Below are 13,277 nucleotides of genomic sequence, written 5' to 3' on the forward strand. Positions count from 1 at the left end.
GCGTTTGCCATGTGGAAATATCAATCTCTGCCTTGGGAAGGCTGGGTTTGAGTGGGTTTGGGGCTTTTTATTTTTAAAGGTGTGATGAAAATCACATGGAATGGAGTGCAGGGAAGGGTGGGCACAGCTGGGGCTGTCGCTGGAGCACCAGTGCTGGGTTTTAGCCACTGGATAAAAGGAGAACAGGATAAACCAGCCAGTCTGGGGCCAAAAGCAGAGGCTCTGCTGGCTGTTCTGGGAGGGAGAGGTGGCCAGGGGATCCTTCTTGGAGCTGCAACGGTGGGATGTGGGAGGTCTGTGTATCCCAGGCTTTGGGGTGAGAGCTGCTTCCAGCCAAGGAAGCACAAACATTTTCCATTCCCATGTTGATGGTTAAAAGGGCTCAGGGTGGGGATGGTGGGGTTTGGGCTGGTGAATAGCAGGAATTGGCATCACAGCCAGGGAGGGCTCAGCACCTTGGGCAGAGCAGGGCGGGGCTGAGGCACTGCTGGCAAAGGAGGGAAGGTGGAGCAGGTGAGGATCTTCCCCTTTTTCCAGGGGATAAAACCTCAGCGAGGGAGAAGTGGCTGCAGTGGAGCAGTGGATGGGGCTGGCAGCCCCCACAGAGCAGCTTTGCTCCATAGCAGAGACCATGGACCACCTCAGGCCATTCTGGTGCCTCCTCTGGACCTGCTCTACCAGCTCTGTGTCCGTGCTGGGATGAGCTGCAGGAAACTCCAGAGGGTCTCAGGAGAGCAGAGCAGAGGGGGAGCTTCCTCTCCCTCCCCTGCTGCCCACAGCCAGGAGCCCAGGAGACACTTGGCTTTCTGGGCTGCCAGTGCCCATGGCCAGGTCATGTCACATTTGTCACCCACTGGAATTGCCCAGTCCTCCTTCTCAGGGTCATCTCCATCACCCATCCATCCATCCATCCACCCATACATCCCTCCCTCTATCCCTCCCTCCATCCATCCATCCATCCCTGGGGGGGATAAGAGTGCCCAGGGGGTTCACAGGGAGGGCAATTCCATCCCCTGGCTCAGGCTCTGCCCTCCCAGCTCCCATCCCAGCCCATACCAGCAGCACCCAGGACCCCAAGGCACGTGACAGGGGGACAAGCCAGCAGCAGGCAGGGGTGGCCCTGTCCTTGTGCCCCTCATCCCCAGAGCTCATTGCCACAGGGCTCTCCCACATCCTCCCTGTGAGGGCAGCACAAACCCCACAACATCCATTTTGAGCCTTTTCCAGGGAAATGGGAGCTGGGATGAAGAAACCAAAAGGCTGATCACCACCAGCCTGGGAATGTGGGGTGCCCAGAGACATGGGATGTCCAGGAATGTGGTATTGTCAGGGATGTGGGATCCCAGGGACATGGGACACCTAGGGCTATGGGTGTCCCCGTTTGCTGGAAGCCACACAGGGTTGCAGACAAGCCGGGTCAGCCGGATTTATTGAGAACGGTTGTGGAGGGATAAAAATATTTCCACTACTCTATAAGAATTTATAAACCTATACTCTCTGATCCGTTAATAAACGCCTCTAGGACCGTCATGCCAGGGGAGGGGCTTCTGTAAGAAAATAGCGAGATTAAAAAAAGGAAAGCGCTAAATACTCCCTGCGGGGCCCTGCCCGGGGGGACTCTGCCTGGGGGGGCCGCGGGACCCCCGGCTGGCACAGGGACAGGGGGCACAGGCTGGGTGCTGCCCTGGCACCCTGCAGCCCCCACCCCCAGAGCCCCAGCCCGGCACAGCCCCGCCAGCCACGCCCCACCTGGGGGACCCTGTTGGGGACAGGACACGACCCCAGGCCAGCGAGCTCCCAGTGATCCCACTGCTCCCAGTGATCCCACTGCTCCCAGCGATCCCACTGCTCCCACTCCTGCAGCCTCACCCTCCCCTGGCAGCTTTTCCATAGCCAGGAGGGGTTTGGATCCATCTCCCCAGGGATGCTGTGAGAGGCAGCCAGGGTTCACCCTGCAGACACACAGCGGGGCTTGGCCAGGAAATAACAGCTGGGGACATCCTTGGGGACACAGGGACACAACACAGAGCTCTGCAGGGCGGTGGCATGGCTGGGGACAAGCTTAGGGACACAACACAGAGTTCTGCAGGGTGATGGCATTGCTGGGGACATCCTTGGGGACACAGGGACACAACACAGAGCCCTTCAGGGTGGCAGTATGGCTGGGGACACCCTGGGGGACATGGGGATGCAACACAGTGCTCTGTGGTGAAGCAACATGAATGGGGACAGTCTGGGGGCGACAAGCTGCAATATTCTGTAGGGCAGCAACACCGATGGGGACATCGTGGGGAACACAGGGACATCGTGGGGAACACAGGGACATTGTGGGGAACACAGGGACATCACAGGGAGCACGGGGACACACAGCAGAGCTTCACTGGGAAGCGAAGTGGATAGGGATATCCTTGGAGAATACACAGGGCTGCTGTGCCAGGAGGCAGCAGGGACAGGGACATCCTGGGCACTCAGGGACACCACAGACAAGCAAGTGGCAGCAGGGGCTGAAATTCCAGCCAGGGCCAGTGCTGTTGCCATGGGGTGGGAGGTGACACGGGCACAGGACACTCATTATTGCTTTACAGGGCCACCATCCCGGGGGCTGGGGTGGCCCAGCCTCTGATTTGGGGTTCAAGGGCTTTTCCCTGGGGACATTGATTCCCCAGCTCTCCCCGTGCCACAGCCCTGCTGTCACTCAGAGGGGACAGGGTGAGAACTCAGGGCTGGACACCGACAAGCTTCAGTCCCCCTGCACTGGTGGATGCAATGGGACAGGATGGTGGCTGCCTCTCCATCCCCTCTGTCCCCTGTGGTCCTCAGGAGCTGCTGTCCCTCTGTGCCAGCCAAGACCGAGGGAACAGCCCTGTCCCCCCCAGGGGGCAGCTGGGGGTGTTGGGGGGCTGCCACCAGGCCCCCTTTCCTCTTCCCTTAAGCCAGGGCCAAGCTGAGCAGAAAGGCTGTAAGCAGGGAGCCCGGGGTGACAGGGGGACAAGGGACACAACGTGGGGACAAGGTTGGCTGGACCCTCCCCAGAGCTGTGGGGAAAGCCAAAGCTTGGGGGACCAAGCTGTCCCTAGCGAGGAGGGGGGGCCCGGGGCAGGGGACTCCGGGCTGGGTGCCCTGTCCCTCGTGTCCCCTCGCTGTCCCCTCGTGTCCCCGCGGGCGCTGGGCGGTTGGATAAGGCGATGCCGCAGCAGCTTAAGGTGGTGGGTGGGTGTTGGTACCGAGTCTGGCAGCAGGGCCGGGCGGGTGGAGCGTGATGTAAACATTTCTGATCCGGGCCGGGAACAGGAGGAGGAGGAGAAGGAGAAGGAGGAGGAGGAGGGAAGGGCTAGTGCGAGTCCTTCATCTGCTTCTGGATCTTCTGGAGCATCTCCTGCATCCGCCGCAGCTGGAAGGGAGCAGAGCAGGCATGAGCATGGTGCAGCTCCCATGGCTGAGCATCCCAGAAAAATTGGGATCACCAAGGGCTGGGAGGTGTGGGGGAAGCCCTTGGACGAACCTCCAGCCCTGCTGCTGCAGCTGCTGCTGGGATGCTGCAGGAATGGCTGCAGGGAGCAGGGAGGGGGGGACTGGGGGCTCAGCCCTCCCACACTCACCTCCTCGTCCTTCTCCCGGATGAGCTTCTCCGTCTCCACGTCCGGCACCGGGGGGATCACAGGGATGGGGAAGTCTGTGCCGCTCTCCCGGGTCAGCTTGCTGCGGGAAGAGACAGGAGGTGAGGATGGACATTCCCCACCGATGCCCCAAGCCTTGCCGTGCCCAGCACCCCCTGCACAGCCCCCGGGCCCGTGGCCACCAGCGGAGTGGCTTTTTCCAGGTGAGGGGGAGGTGAGCCGCTCCAGGCATCCCCCAAACCTCAGCACGCCCAACCAACCGAGGGACTTCCTCCACAGCCTCCCATTTTGGGAAGAATCCCACTGGGGTTGGGCTCTCCTGGGCCAGTATTTTCCCTGCTGCTTTAAAACATCATAACCTCGGCATCTCCCCTCTCTCCCCAGCCCCAGGGTGGGCTCTCCAGGCGCTCCACTGCCCTGCCAGCCCCAGGGATGCTCCACACCCTTTTTCCTGATCCTCTGCTCCCGTCCCAGCCCATTCCTGCTGGAGAGAGCCGGGAGCATCCTCCTGAGGCCACGCGCTGGTAGGACCAGGGCCAGCCCCGTCGATGGCTTCTCCCCTGCCCAGGGCACTGGGAGGGACCAGCTCTCCCACCCGTCCCTCTGGATGCCACGTGCCACCCCAGCGGGTGACGACAAGGCTGGGACACCAGGAGGGGCTGGCAGGGTCACGCGTGCTGCCGCGTGCCGCCGCCACAAGCCGCCGCGGCCCCTCGGTGATGGACAGGGCGGATGTGGCACGGGCAGGACAGGCCATCCCTGCCCCGCGGGGTCCCGCTGTGCCGGGGGCTCAGGGCCAGGGATGGGCTTTGGCCGCTCTGGAGCAGCTTTGGAAGGCGCTGCCGTTGTCTCGGCTCCTCGCCGTGGGGGACATGGGAGCACATGGAGCTGCTGCCAGCAGGTTGTTAGAGCAACAACCAGCAAGGGGGTGAGCAGCTCCAGCGGCCCAGCAAAGGCTGCCAGCACCCCAAAATCGCATCCCCGGGAGGGCAGGACAGTGGGGACACCCTTCCCTTGTGCAGCCTCGGGGACGCGGTGTCACCAAACAGGGACACAGCCCCCAGACCTGGGTGAGCCGGGGTGACACCAGCAGCACAGAGTGTGCTTTGGCACCTCAGGGACAGCTTGTGTGGGACACGAGTGGGTGGCCACAGGGCCAGAGGAGGTGGCCACAGGGACAGAGTGGGTGGCCACAGGGCCGGCTCGCCCCGAGGGCAGCTGCCTGGCCCTTGCGCGGGCACAGAAGGACCAAGACAGCGTTGGGTACCAACAAGCACTTTATAGAGGGGCCAGGGGGTGGCAGGGGGTGGCAGGGGTGGCAGGGCGGGGCCCAGCGCGGCCCCGGCCGGTCCCAGCTCAGTCAGCAGAGGAGCAGTCCCCGCAGCACAGCCGCAGCACGGAGGGATGGCTCCTGCCCCGGGGCGCACAGGGAGAGACCACTTAGAGGTGTCTACAGAGTGCCTATAGCCGCTGCCAGCCCCCCAGACCGCGGCTCCAGCCCCCCGCGACCCACGGAGCTTCCACGCACTCCCACACTGCTCCAACCCCGGCTGGAGGGTCCCACTGGGGACCCTGCTTGGGGGACTCCCCCAGCACCTTGGGTGCCACGGATTCGGCTGATCCGGGAACAGAACGCAGCACAGACTTGTGTTTGGCTCCTGCCCTGGCCCCGGAGCCTGCAGGGATGCAGGGTCACCCCACAAGCAGCCCCGGGGGGATGCAGGATCCCCCTCAGTGCTGGAGCATCCCCCGAGACACACCCAGCCCAGAGGGGCACAGCGTCCCCCTCGCTGCCGGAGCACACTGCTGGTCCCCAGCCCCAGCCCTGGGGACACACAGGGTTCCCCTCACTGCTGGAACACCCCCCAAACCAGCCCCAGCCCTGGGGAGCTGCAGGATCCCCCTGGCTACCAGAACATCCCCTGAGCCAGCCCAGGTCACAGTGTGCCTCTCCCTGCTGTAGTGTCCCTGCCGAGACAGAGCCATCCTCGGGGGGTGCAGAGTCCCCTCGCTGCCGGGGTGTCCCCCTATGCATTCCCAGCCCAAGGGCACGGCCAGAGCCCCCCACAGCACCGGGACTCCCCCGCACACAGCCCTGCCCGCCGCCCCCGCCCCTGGCAGCGTGTGGGGTCACCCCAGAGAGGATCCCCCGCCCGGCCCGGCCCCAAGCCCAGCCCCGCCCCGTACTTGCGGTTGCGCTCCTTGACCACCATGCGGGTCATGCTCTGGATGCACTGCGTGCGGTAATTCTCGTAGTGCGTCTCCCGCGTCACGTCCTTGAGGTCCTGCATGTGCGTCCTCACCAGCATGGTCCGCAGCTTCACGAAGTCGCAGTGCGATGGGTTCTCCACTGCGGGGGATGCGCGGTCAGGGAGCCCCGGCCAGCTCCCCGAGTGTCCCCAACCCGCGGCTGGCACCCGGCGCGCCGTGTCCCCGTCCCCAAAGGCCGAGGGACGCCGGGGACAGCCCAGCGTTACCTTCCACGATGCCCCAGGGGTAGAGGCGCCCGCGGACTCGCCGGCCCTTGGCCTCCACCACCGTGTTGCTGCCGATGACGGCGAAGGGGATGCTCTCCTGCAAGGGGGTTTGGGGTCAGCAGGGCCCTGCCATGGCGCCCTCTGCCAGCACCCACACCCCTCCACGTGCCCTCCTCGGCTGAATCCAGCACCCATTTGCCAAAATATCCCAAAGCCCCATCTGTGGAGAGCCCCAGTGGGACGGCAGGGGTCGTGGCAGGGGTTTCTCCACCCCAGCCCCATCCCACCCAGCTGCAGGTGGCACCCGTGGGATCTCGGTGACATGTCTGGGTGGTGAGACATGTGCCAGCCCCTCTGTGCTGGAGAGCCTGCGTGGTCCCCACGGTGACCTGTCCTCCCAGCCATGGGGCTCTGCCCCTCCAGGGGTGGGGCTGGAGGAGCAAACCCACCTTCAGTGCCTGGTCCTGCAGCTTGAACTCCTCATCCTCGTCCGAGTAGCACTCAGGGAACTGGTAGATGCGGATGCCGTAGTGGTCGATCTCCTCCCGGATCTGGAGGCAAACAGCCCCCTGAGGGCAGGGCTCCGGCCTCGGGAAGGGCGTGGGAGGCACCACACAGGGCCAGTGTCCCCCAAAAGCCTGTTCCCCCCAGACTGGATGTCATGGACACCTCTCCAATCCTTCCAACCCCCAGCTAAACCCTGGGCAGACATGTCCTTGGTGGCCATGGGGGCAACATGATCCTCTACAGTGCTGTCTGCATGGAAAACGCTCCAGGGCAAATTCCAAGCAGGAGGAGGATGGAGACCCCAACGCCCAGGGACCTGCTGGGATGGCTCCAAGCTGGCCCAGCTGCCCTCACCTTGTTCTTCATGCGCTCCACCTCGGCGGGGGTCAGGGTGTCAGCCTTGGCCAGCACGGGCACGATGTTGACACGCTGGTGTAGGGCTCTCATGAACTCCACATCCAGCGGCCGGAGCCTGCGGGGGGAGCCTGGTGAGCCACATCCCGCCCAGCCCTGCCCAGCCCCCGCCCCTGCCCTGCCCTGTCCCTGCCCAGCCCCTGCCCAGCCCCTGCCCAGCCCCTGCCCAGCCCCTGCCCAGCCCTGTCCCTGCCCCTGCCCACCCCCTGCTCAGCCCTGCCCAGCCCCCCCAGCAGGGCTGCCCGTACCCGTGGCCAAAGGGCGAGATGAAGTAGATGCAGCAGTGCACTCGGTTGTCCTGGATGTTTTTCCGGTTGAGGCCACTTTCGTCACGGAAATACTGCTCGAACTGCTGGTCGATGTAGTCAGCCACTGGCTTCCAGCTGTGGGGACAGCACGGTGACACCGAGTCCTCTGTGGGACGCCCCTGCTCTCCGTGGGTTCCCAGCTCAACACCTGCTGGGGCTCAGCACCTCAGCCTGGAGAGCCATGGGCATCCTACCCACTGTGGGTGTCCATCCTGGGGACATTCCCCACCCCGTGGCACTCACCACTCGGTGTTGTTGACGGCGTCCCCAAAGCCCGGCGTGTCCACAATGGTCAGGCGCAGCTTGACCCCCTTCTCCTCAATGTCCACCACGTGCTTGGTGATCTCCACCGTCTGTGTGATGCGCTCTGTGGCAGGGGGACACACGTCACCAGGGGGACACATGTCACCAGGGGGACATATGTCACCAGGGGGACACACGTCACCAGGGGGACACACGTCACCAGGAGGACGCCAGAGACGATGGAGGTGGCATGGGGACATGCTGCTACCCCCAGGTGTCACCCCCACACTGGAGGCTGGGGTGACCCAGCTGGATCAGCCCCAACACACGCCACGATGCAGCCCAGGAGAGGATGCTCCATGGTCCCCACAGCCCCGTGGATGTGCACCTATCCCTTGGTGGCTGTGCTGCTGTCACCGCAGGACGCTGGCTAGGGCAGCATGAGGGTCTGCTGGGGCTAAGCCTTTGCTGCAGGGAACATTTTGGGCTCCCTGTACCCCACATGTGACCCCACAGCTCCAGACTGCTCGTGTCCCTTCACCCCAGGACTGTCCCTGTCCCTGCATCCCCAGGGATGCTCCTGCTGCTGTGTTTTGGCTTTCACTCCAAGCAACGGAAACAAATCAAACCAACCCCTCGAACTCCCGGGGATTTGGGCAAGTTTGGACCATTTAAATTCCAAAACTGGCTGCAGCTGAACTGGCACTGTGCCCCAGGCCCTGACTGTCCCCAGCCTCCCAGAAATGCTGCAGCTCCAGCCGATCCCAACAAGCCAGGGCTTGTTTTCCCAGTGGGAATAAAGTCCCCGTGGGGGGTCCCCATCCTGGGCAGGGGTGTCCCCACTGCCTCGGAGCTGTCCCCAGTGCCAGTGGGCAGCTGGCAATGCACCACATGTGGCTTCAGAGGAGACCAGCCAGGCAGGGAGAGGGGCTGCAGCCCCCAGGAACATCCCTGGGCTCTGCCACTGCCCAGCTCACCCAGGCCACCCTTCTGGGCTGTGACTGTCCCCCTCACCTTCGGCGTTGAGCAGCTTGCGGTCTCTGTACATGTCTGTCAGGAAGAGGCTGTTGACCAGGGTGGACTTGCCCAGCCCGGATTCCCCTGGGAAAGCAGGACAAAGATGAGGGGGAACAGCCAGTATCCCCCCTCCCCCTGAGCACTCCGGGGTGTTTGGGATCCAGAGTGGGGTCAGCACCCCCCGGGCCGGGCTGGACCCCCCTACCTGCCACCATGAGGGTGAAGTCGAAGCCCTTCTTCACCGACTTGCGGTGCACCTGGTTGGGCAGCGTGGCAAAGCCCACGTACTCCTTGTCATCCTGCAGAGCGCAGAGGGGACGTGGGACAGGGGACACCACCAGCCCACCTCCTACCCTGGACAGCCCCTCCCTCCTCCCGCCCGTGAGGGGATTCCCGGGCTTGGAGTTCCAAACTCCATGCCTGCCCAAAACCTCTGTGTTTTGTGGGAACATGCTCCATCCTGCCCCACGCGTGTCCCCCCTCCCCACGGACACGTCCTGCACCTCGGAGGAGTCGTAGGGGTCCAGCTGCCCCCAGGGGCTCCGCGGGCGGTTGGGGCTGGGGGGCGGCGGGGCGGCGATGTGCTGCTGGAAATCCCCGGGCCGGGAGCGGGAGAAGATCCTGGCGTCCCTCTCGTCGCTGGCTTCGTCAGGGGGGACCCTGCCCGCGCTGCCCACGGGGTGGCCGGGCTCCCGCCGGCTCTCCGGGGTCTCCACCTTCCTGGAGCTGTCAGCTGGTGGGCAATCCCGCAGGAACTGCGTCAGCTCAGCCTCGTCCGAGTCCTCCTTCAGGAAACGCTTTATCTGGGGACCGAGGGAGGAGGTGACACTGGTGGTGGCGGTGCCAGCCCGGGATGGCACCACCCAACTCAGCTTCACGAGCCCCCGAGCCGCGGCAGGCAGACACACGCAGCCTAAGGGTGGCAGGGATGGGAGGAGAGAGGGGACACCGTCACCCCAGGGGACAAGCCACCACCCTGGGGACAGCCACGGGGACAGCCGTGGGGATGGCAGAGGGGACAGCCGTGGTCCCGTGCGGCCCGGGCGCTTACGGCTTGCGGCGCGGGGACAGCAGCCAGCTCCTGGCACTCCGGGGGACAGGGGTGGGCACCTTCCCCCTGGGCACCCCGCCGCTCCTCGGGGTCTTCTGGGGCAGCCAGGACCCCCCCGCGCCCCATGGCCTGCCAGGAGGACAGGGAGGGAGCCGGGAGGAGGCAGAGACACCAACAAGAGATGAAGAGCAGTGGGGGGGTGCCCTGAGCAGGGCCGCAGCCGGGGGTGGCAGATGGTGGGCAGGGTCCTGTGCCCCCCTGCCAGGTCAGCACGGACCATGGCACGAGGGTCCCAGGACACCACCAGGTCATGTCAGCCCACGGACATGACCAGGACCCAGACACCCCGTTTCCCTGGCCCTGCCCATCCCGGAGCGGGCAGCGGCTCCCGGCACGGGCTGGGGGATCAGACACAGCAGCCCCCGAACTGCTGCCCCGTGGGGTGGCGGGGCTGGGACGAGGGACAGGGACGGCGGGATTGGGATGGCTCCACATCCTGTTTACAAGCGCTGGCGAGAGGAGAAGCGTTCCCAAGGGCAAGTCCGGCAGCGGCTCCCGTGGGACCGAGCCCTCCTGCCAGCAGGCACCAATGTCCCCAAGGTCCCACGGCAACTGCCAGGCGACCCCAAAGGAGAGGCACGCAGGGACCGGGGGAGCCCGTGACCCTGCAGGCTGCCGGCTGGGGGTCAGTGTCCCCCCAGAGCGGGGCCGAGAGCCGAGAGCCCTCCGTGGGGACACGTGTCCTCCCCCACGCCGTGTCCCCGCGCGCTGGCGGGGCGGGCAGCGGTGCCGGCGGCGAGGCGAGATGCGCGGAATTAGCGGGCTGGAAACAAGGTCACTGCGCTGCCGGGGCTGAGCGCTCGCACGCCTGGCCCCGCTCCCGCTGCCCCCCGCTGCCCCCTCGGCCACAGCATGGGGACCACCGTGCCAGGCTGGGGGACAGCAGGTGGCCCCACGTGGGGGCTGCGGGAGCCCCGTGCTGCCCTCTGCCCCAGCGGGTCCCGAGAGCTCGGGGGGTCTGTGTGGCCGCGGCATCCTCTTCCTCACCGCCCTTCACCTGGGCGGCTCAGGGCCAACCCCCAGCACAGCACAGCCCGGCCGGGGACACTCAGGGATGGGACACGATGCCACCACCACCAGCGTGCCCTTCCAGCCCTGCTGCCGCTCCATGCCTCGGGGCTGCAGCCCTTTGGGGCTCCCCCTTGTCCCTCGCCCCAGCGAAGCCCATGACCTCGGCAGTGGCGCGGCCCCGAGGTCTGCAGCATATTTTGGGGTGTCCTGCAGCAAGTGCGGCCCCCGGCAGGGCTGTCCCAGGGACGGAGCATCAGCTGTGGCACCTTCCCGCAGCACCGGGGTGCTCAGTCCCCCCTGCCCCCCCTCTGCCCCCTTCTCGCCCCGCCGGGGAAGGTCGCTGTCCCCGTACCTCTTGCCCAGGCTGCAGCTCGCGGCAGGTGGCCATGGCACAGCCGGTGTCGCCCGTGGCCAGGAGAAGATGCCGAGCGGCACCGGCTGCGCCGAGGGCTGGGGAGCAGCATTAGCATAACTCCACCCTGGGCAGGCTGAGCGCCCGCGGCACCCAGGAACCAGGCACGGCCCTGCGAGGGACACAGCAGGGGACAGTGACCCCCGGGGTAGAGCCAAACCCAGCTCCTGCCCCGCTGGGGGGATTTCGAGGACCAGCAAAGCATCGTTGGCCAGGGAAGTCCTGGGGGGCTGCAGGACCACCACCATCACCAGCACCCCTGGGCTGAACACACAGATTGGCTCCAGCCCAGGAGGACACTCAGCCCTTGGGAACACCTCTGTCCCAGGACAAAAACCCGCTCCATCCCGGGACAAAATGCCCCTCCATCCCACATCCTCTCGTGCTGCCCACCCTGGAGCACCCCCAGCAGGGCTCCACAACCCCTTTGAGGGCAGAAACCCGGTTTTCCATACAAGCTGTTTGAGAACTCCACACTTTTGCACCTGACAATTAAAGCTTCCCCACATGGCTCCACGTTCCTGCTCGAGCTGGGCCTGGCTGGGAAGGACTGGGAGAAGCAGGGACGCTGCTCACTACAGGGATCCCAGCCAGAAGCCCCATCGTTCCTGCCTCGGCTCTCCCGGCTCTTCCCTGGGAGGAGAAGGGTTAACAGTGCCCCAGGAGGAGCCGTGGGTGGCAGTCAGGGTTCCCCAGCTGTCACTTCGGGGTCACCAGGGACGGTGATTCACCTTGATGCATGTCGAGATGCATCAGAGCAGCTCAGGCGCGATCCAGGGCGGCTCGGCCGCTTTCCAAGCGTCCCAAGCCGCACTCCCGGCAGGAGCAGGGATTGACGGCAGCGAGAGCCCGGGGCTGTGCCGGTGCCCCCGTAAGCAGATTACACACGCGGCTGAGTGCAAGCCGGCCTCACACCCGGGCTGTCAGCAGCCCCGCAGCCCCGCCGAGGGGCCACACGCGCCGCCTCGTCCCCGCCTGTCACTCCGCATCGCGGTGTCCCCGTGCGGTGACAGCCCGAGGGATGCGGCACGGGGAGACACGGGAGCAGCGGGCAAAGCCTGAGCTAGGAAATGCACCGGCTGCCCCTGAGCATCGTTCCACGGCGCACCACGTTCCCACGGGAGGTGTTTTCCCAGCCTGCTTCCGCAGGGAGAGGAAGGGAACATCCCGGCGAGGTGCTGTCCCCACCGCCAGGCTGACAGAGGCGTTCCCAAGCCCTCTAAAGGTGACACCCAGAATGCCACCCGCGGCACGGCCACTGTGGCACTACGGCTGAGCATCCCAGGCACAAACGCTGGCCCAAAGACACGAATCCCACGCAGGACAAGAACTTGGTGGCCCCACCGAAGCCCAGCGCTGCCAGGACCAGTCCAGCTCTTTCCCAAGGTGACAGGACCTGGGCCCTGCCTGTTCTGAGCTGTCTCTGGATGCTCAGGATGCTCCCACCAGAGAATCGGGGTTTTGTACCCCCAGCTCTCCCGTTCCACCCCTCAGCAGCATTCCAGCTGGGAAACGGAGTCTCCCAGCAGCTCCAAGAGGAGCAGGATGCTGGCACCCTGTGGATGTGGGGCAGGGAGTGCTGTGGGTCCTTGCTGTGGGCAGGGGGTCAGCACCAGGCAGGTGAGCACAGGGGACAAGAGCCACATCCCTGGTGCAGCACCTCTGGTCCCTTTCCCGCCGGGAATTCTCTAGCTTGAAGGACCTGTGGGCACCTGCTTGGGGACCCCAGAATGGGACTGTGAGCAGTGGCTCCCTGTGAGCCGGGAAGTGACAGCGGGGCCTGTCCAGGCTGGGAACCGGGTGGCATCTCATCAACACGTGGCACCGGGCAAGATGTGACCCCTTCGGAGTGGGGAGCAGAGGTCGGGGGAGACCACTGGTCATCCTGCTCCTCCAGGCAAGCTGGGAACTGCTTTGGGGACAGAGGGATGTGGCACCAGTGTCAGGGGCTCCGGCTCTGCCTCTGCGGGTCCTTCTGGAGCACCTCCAGCCCCAGCTCACCCCACATGCACGGACGAGGGAGCCAAGCTGCCCTCGGTCCCCAGCTGTGACTGCTGTCCTCCCCCCGATGTGTCCGAGGCTGGATGTGTGCATCCCAAAGCCACAGTCTGGAGCCTGTCGGGAAGGCGCTCCGTTGCGACACGCTCCGCCGGCCGCCCT

At 65.3% G+C, this 13,277-nt stretch overlaps 1 protein-coding gene across 3 annotated transcripts; it reads right to left on the reverse strand.

Annotated features, from left to right (window-relative positions):
- Positions 1–1,401: 1,401 nt before the first annotated feature.
- Positions 1,402–13,277, reverse strand: SEPTIN4 (septin 4). 3 transcript variants are annotated; one of them, XM_085078146.1, is made up of 12 exons: positions 11,058–13,277; positions 9,087–9,386; positions 8,789–8,882; positions 8,581–8,667; positions 7,567–7,690; positions 7,264–7,398; positions 6,956–7,073; positions 6,544–6,645; positions 6,095–6,191; positions 5,805–5,967; positions 3,600–3,699; positions 1,402–3,391 (listed from the first exon to the last, which is right to left on the reverse strand). In XM_085078146.1, exons 1-12 carry the CDS (start codon positions 11,091–11,093, stop codon positions 3,332–3,334), a joined length of 1,416 nt encoding a protein of 471 aa, XP_084934272.1. In that variant the 5' UTR covers positions 11,094–13,277; the 3' UTR covers positions 1,402–3,331. The 3 variants fall into 3 exon arrangements, with proteins under 3 accessions (XP_084934272.1, XP_084934268.1, XP_084934269.1); XM_085078142.1 differs by lacking the exon at positions 11,058–13,277 and adding an exon at positions 9,635–10,247; XM_085078143.1 differs by lacking the exons at positions 1,402–3,391; positions 3,600–3,699; positions 11,058–13,277 and adding exons at positions 4,892–5,028; positions 9,635–10,250.

This window comes from Lichenostomus cassidix, chromosome 19 (assembly GCF_008360975.1).
Source record: "Lichenostomus cassidix isolate B80296 chromosome 19, HeHo_3.0, whole genome shotgun sequence".
Classification (NCBI taxonomy): Eukaryota; Metazoa; Chordata; class Aves; order Passeriformes; family Meliphagidae; genus Lichenostomus; species Lichenostomus cassidix.

Excerpts from the sequence above, each read along its gene's own strand:
- SEPTIN4 (XM_085078142.1), bottom strand. The coding sequence starts at position 10,129 with ATGTGGAGCCATCCCAATCCCGCCGTCCCTGTCCCTCGTCCCAGCCCC. Across the intron at positions 7,691-8,580 it reads CAAGCTGCTCAACGCCGAAG|AGCGCATCACACAGACGGTG; the intron begins GTGAGGGGGACA and ends CCCCTGCCACAG. Across the intron at positions 6,192-6,543 it reads TGCAGGACCAGGCACTGAAG|GAGAGCATCCCCTTCGCCGT; the intron begins GTGGGTTTGCTC and ends ACCCCCTTGCAG.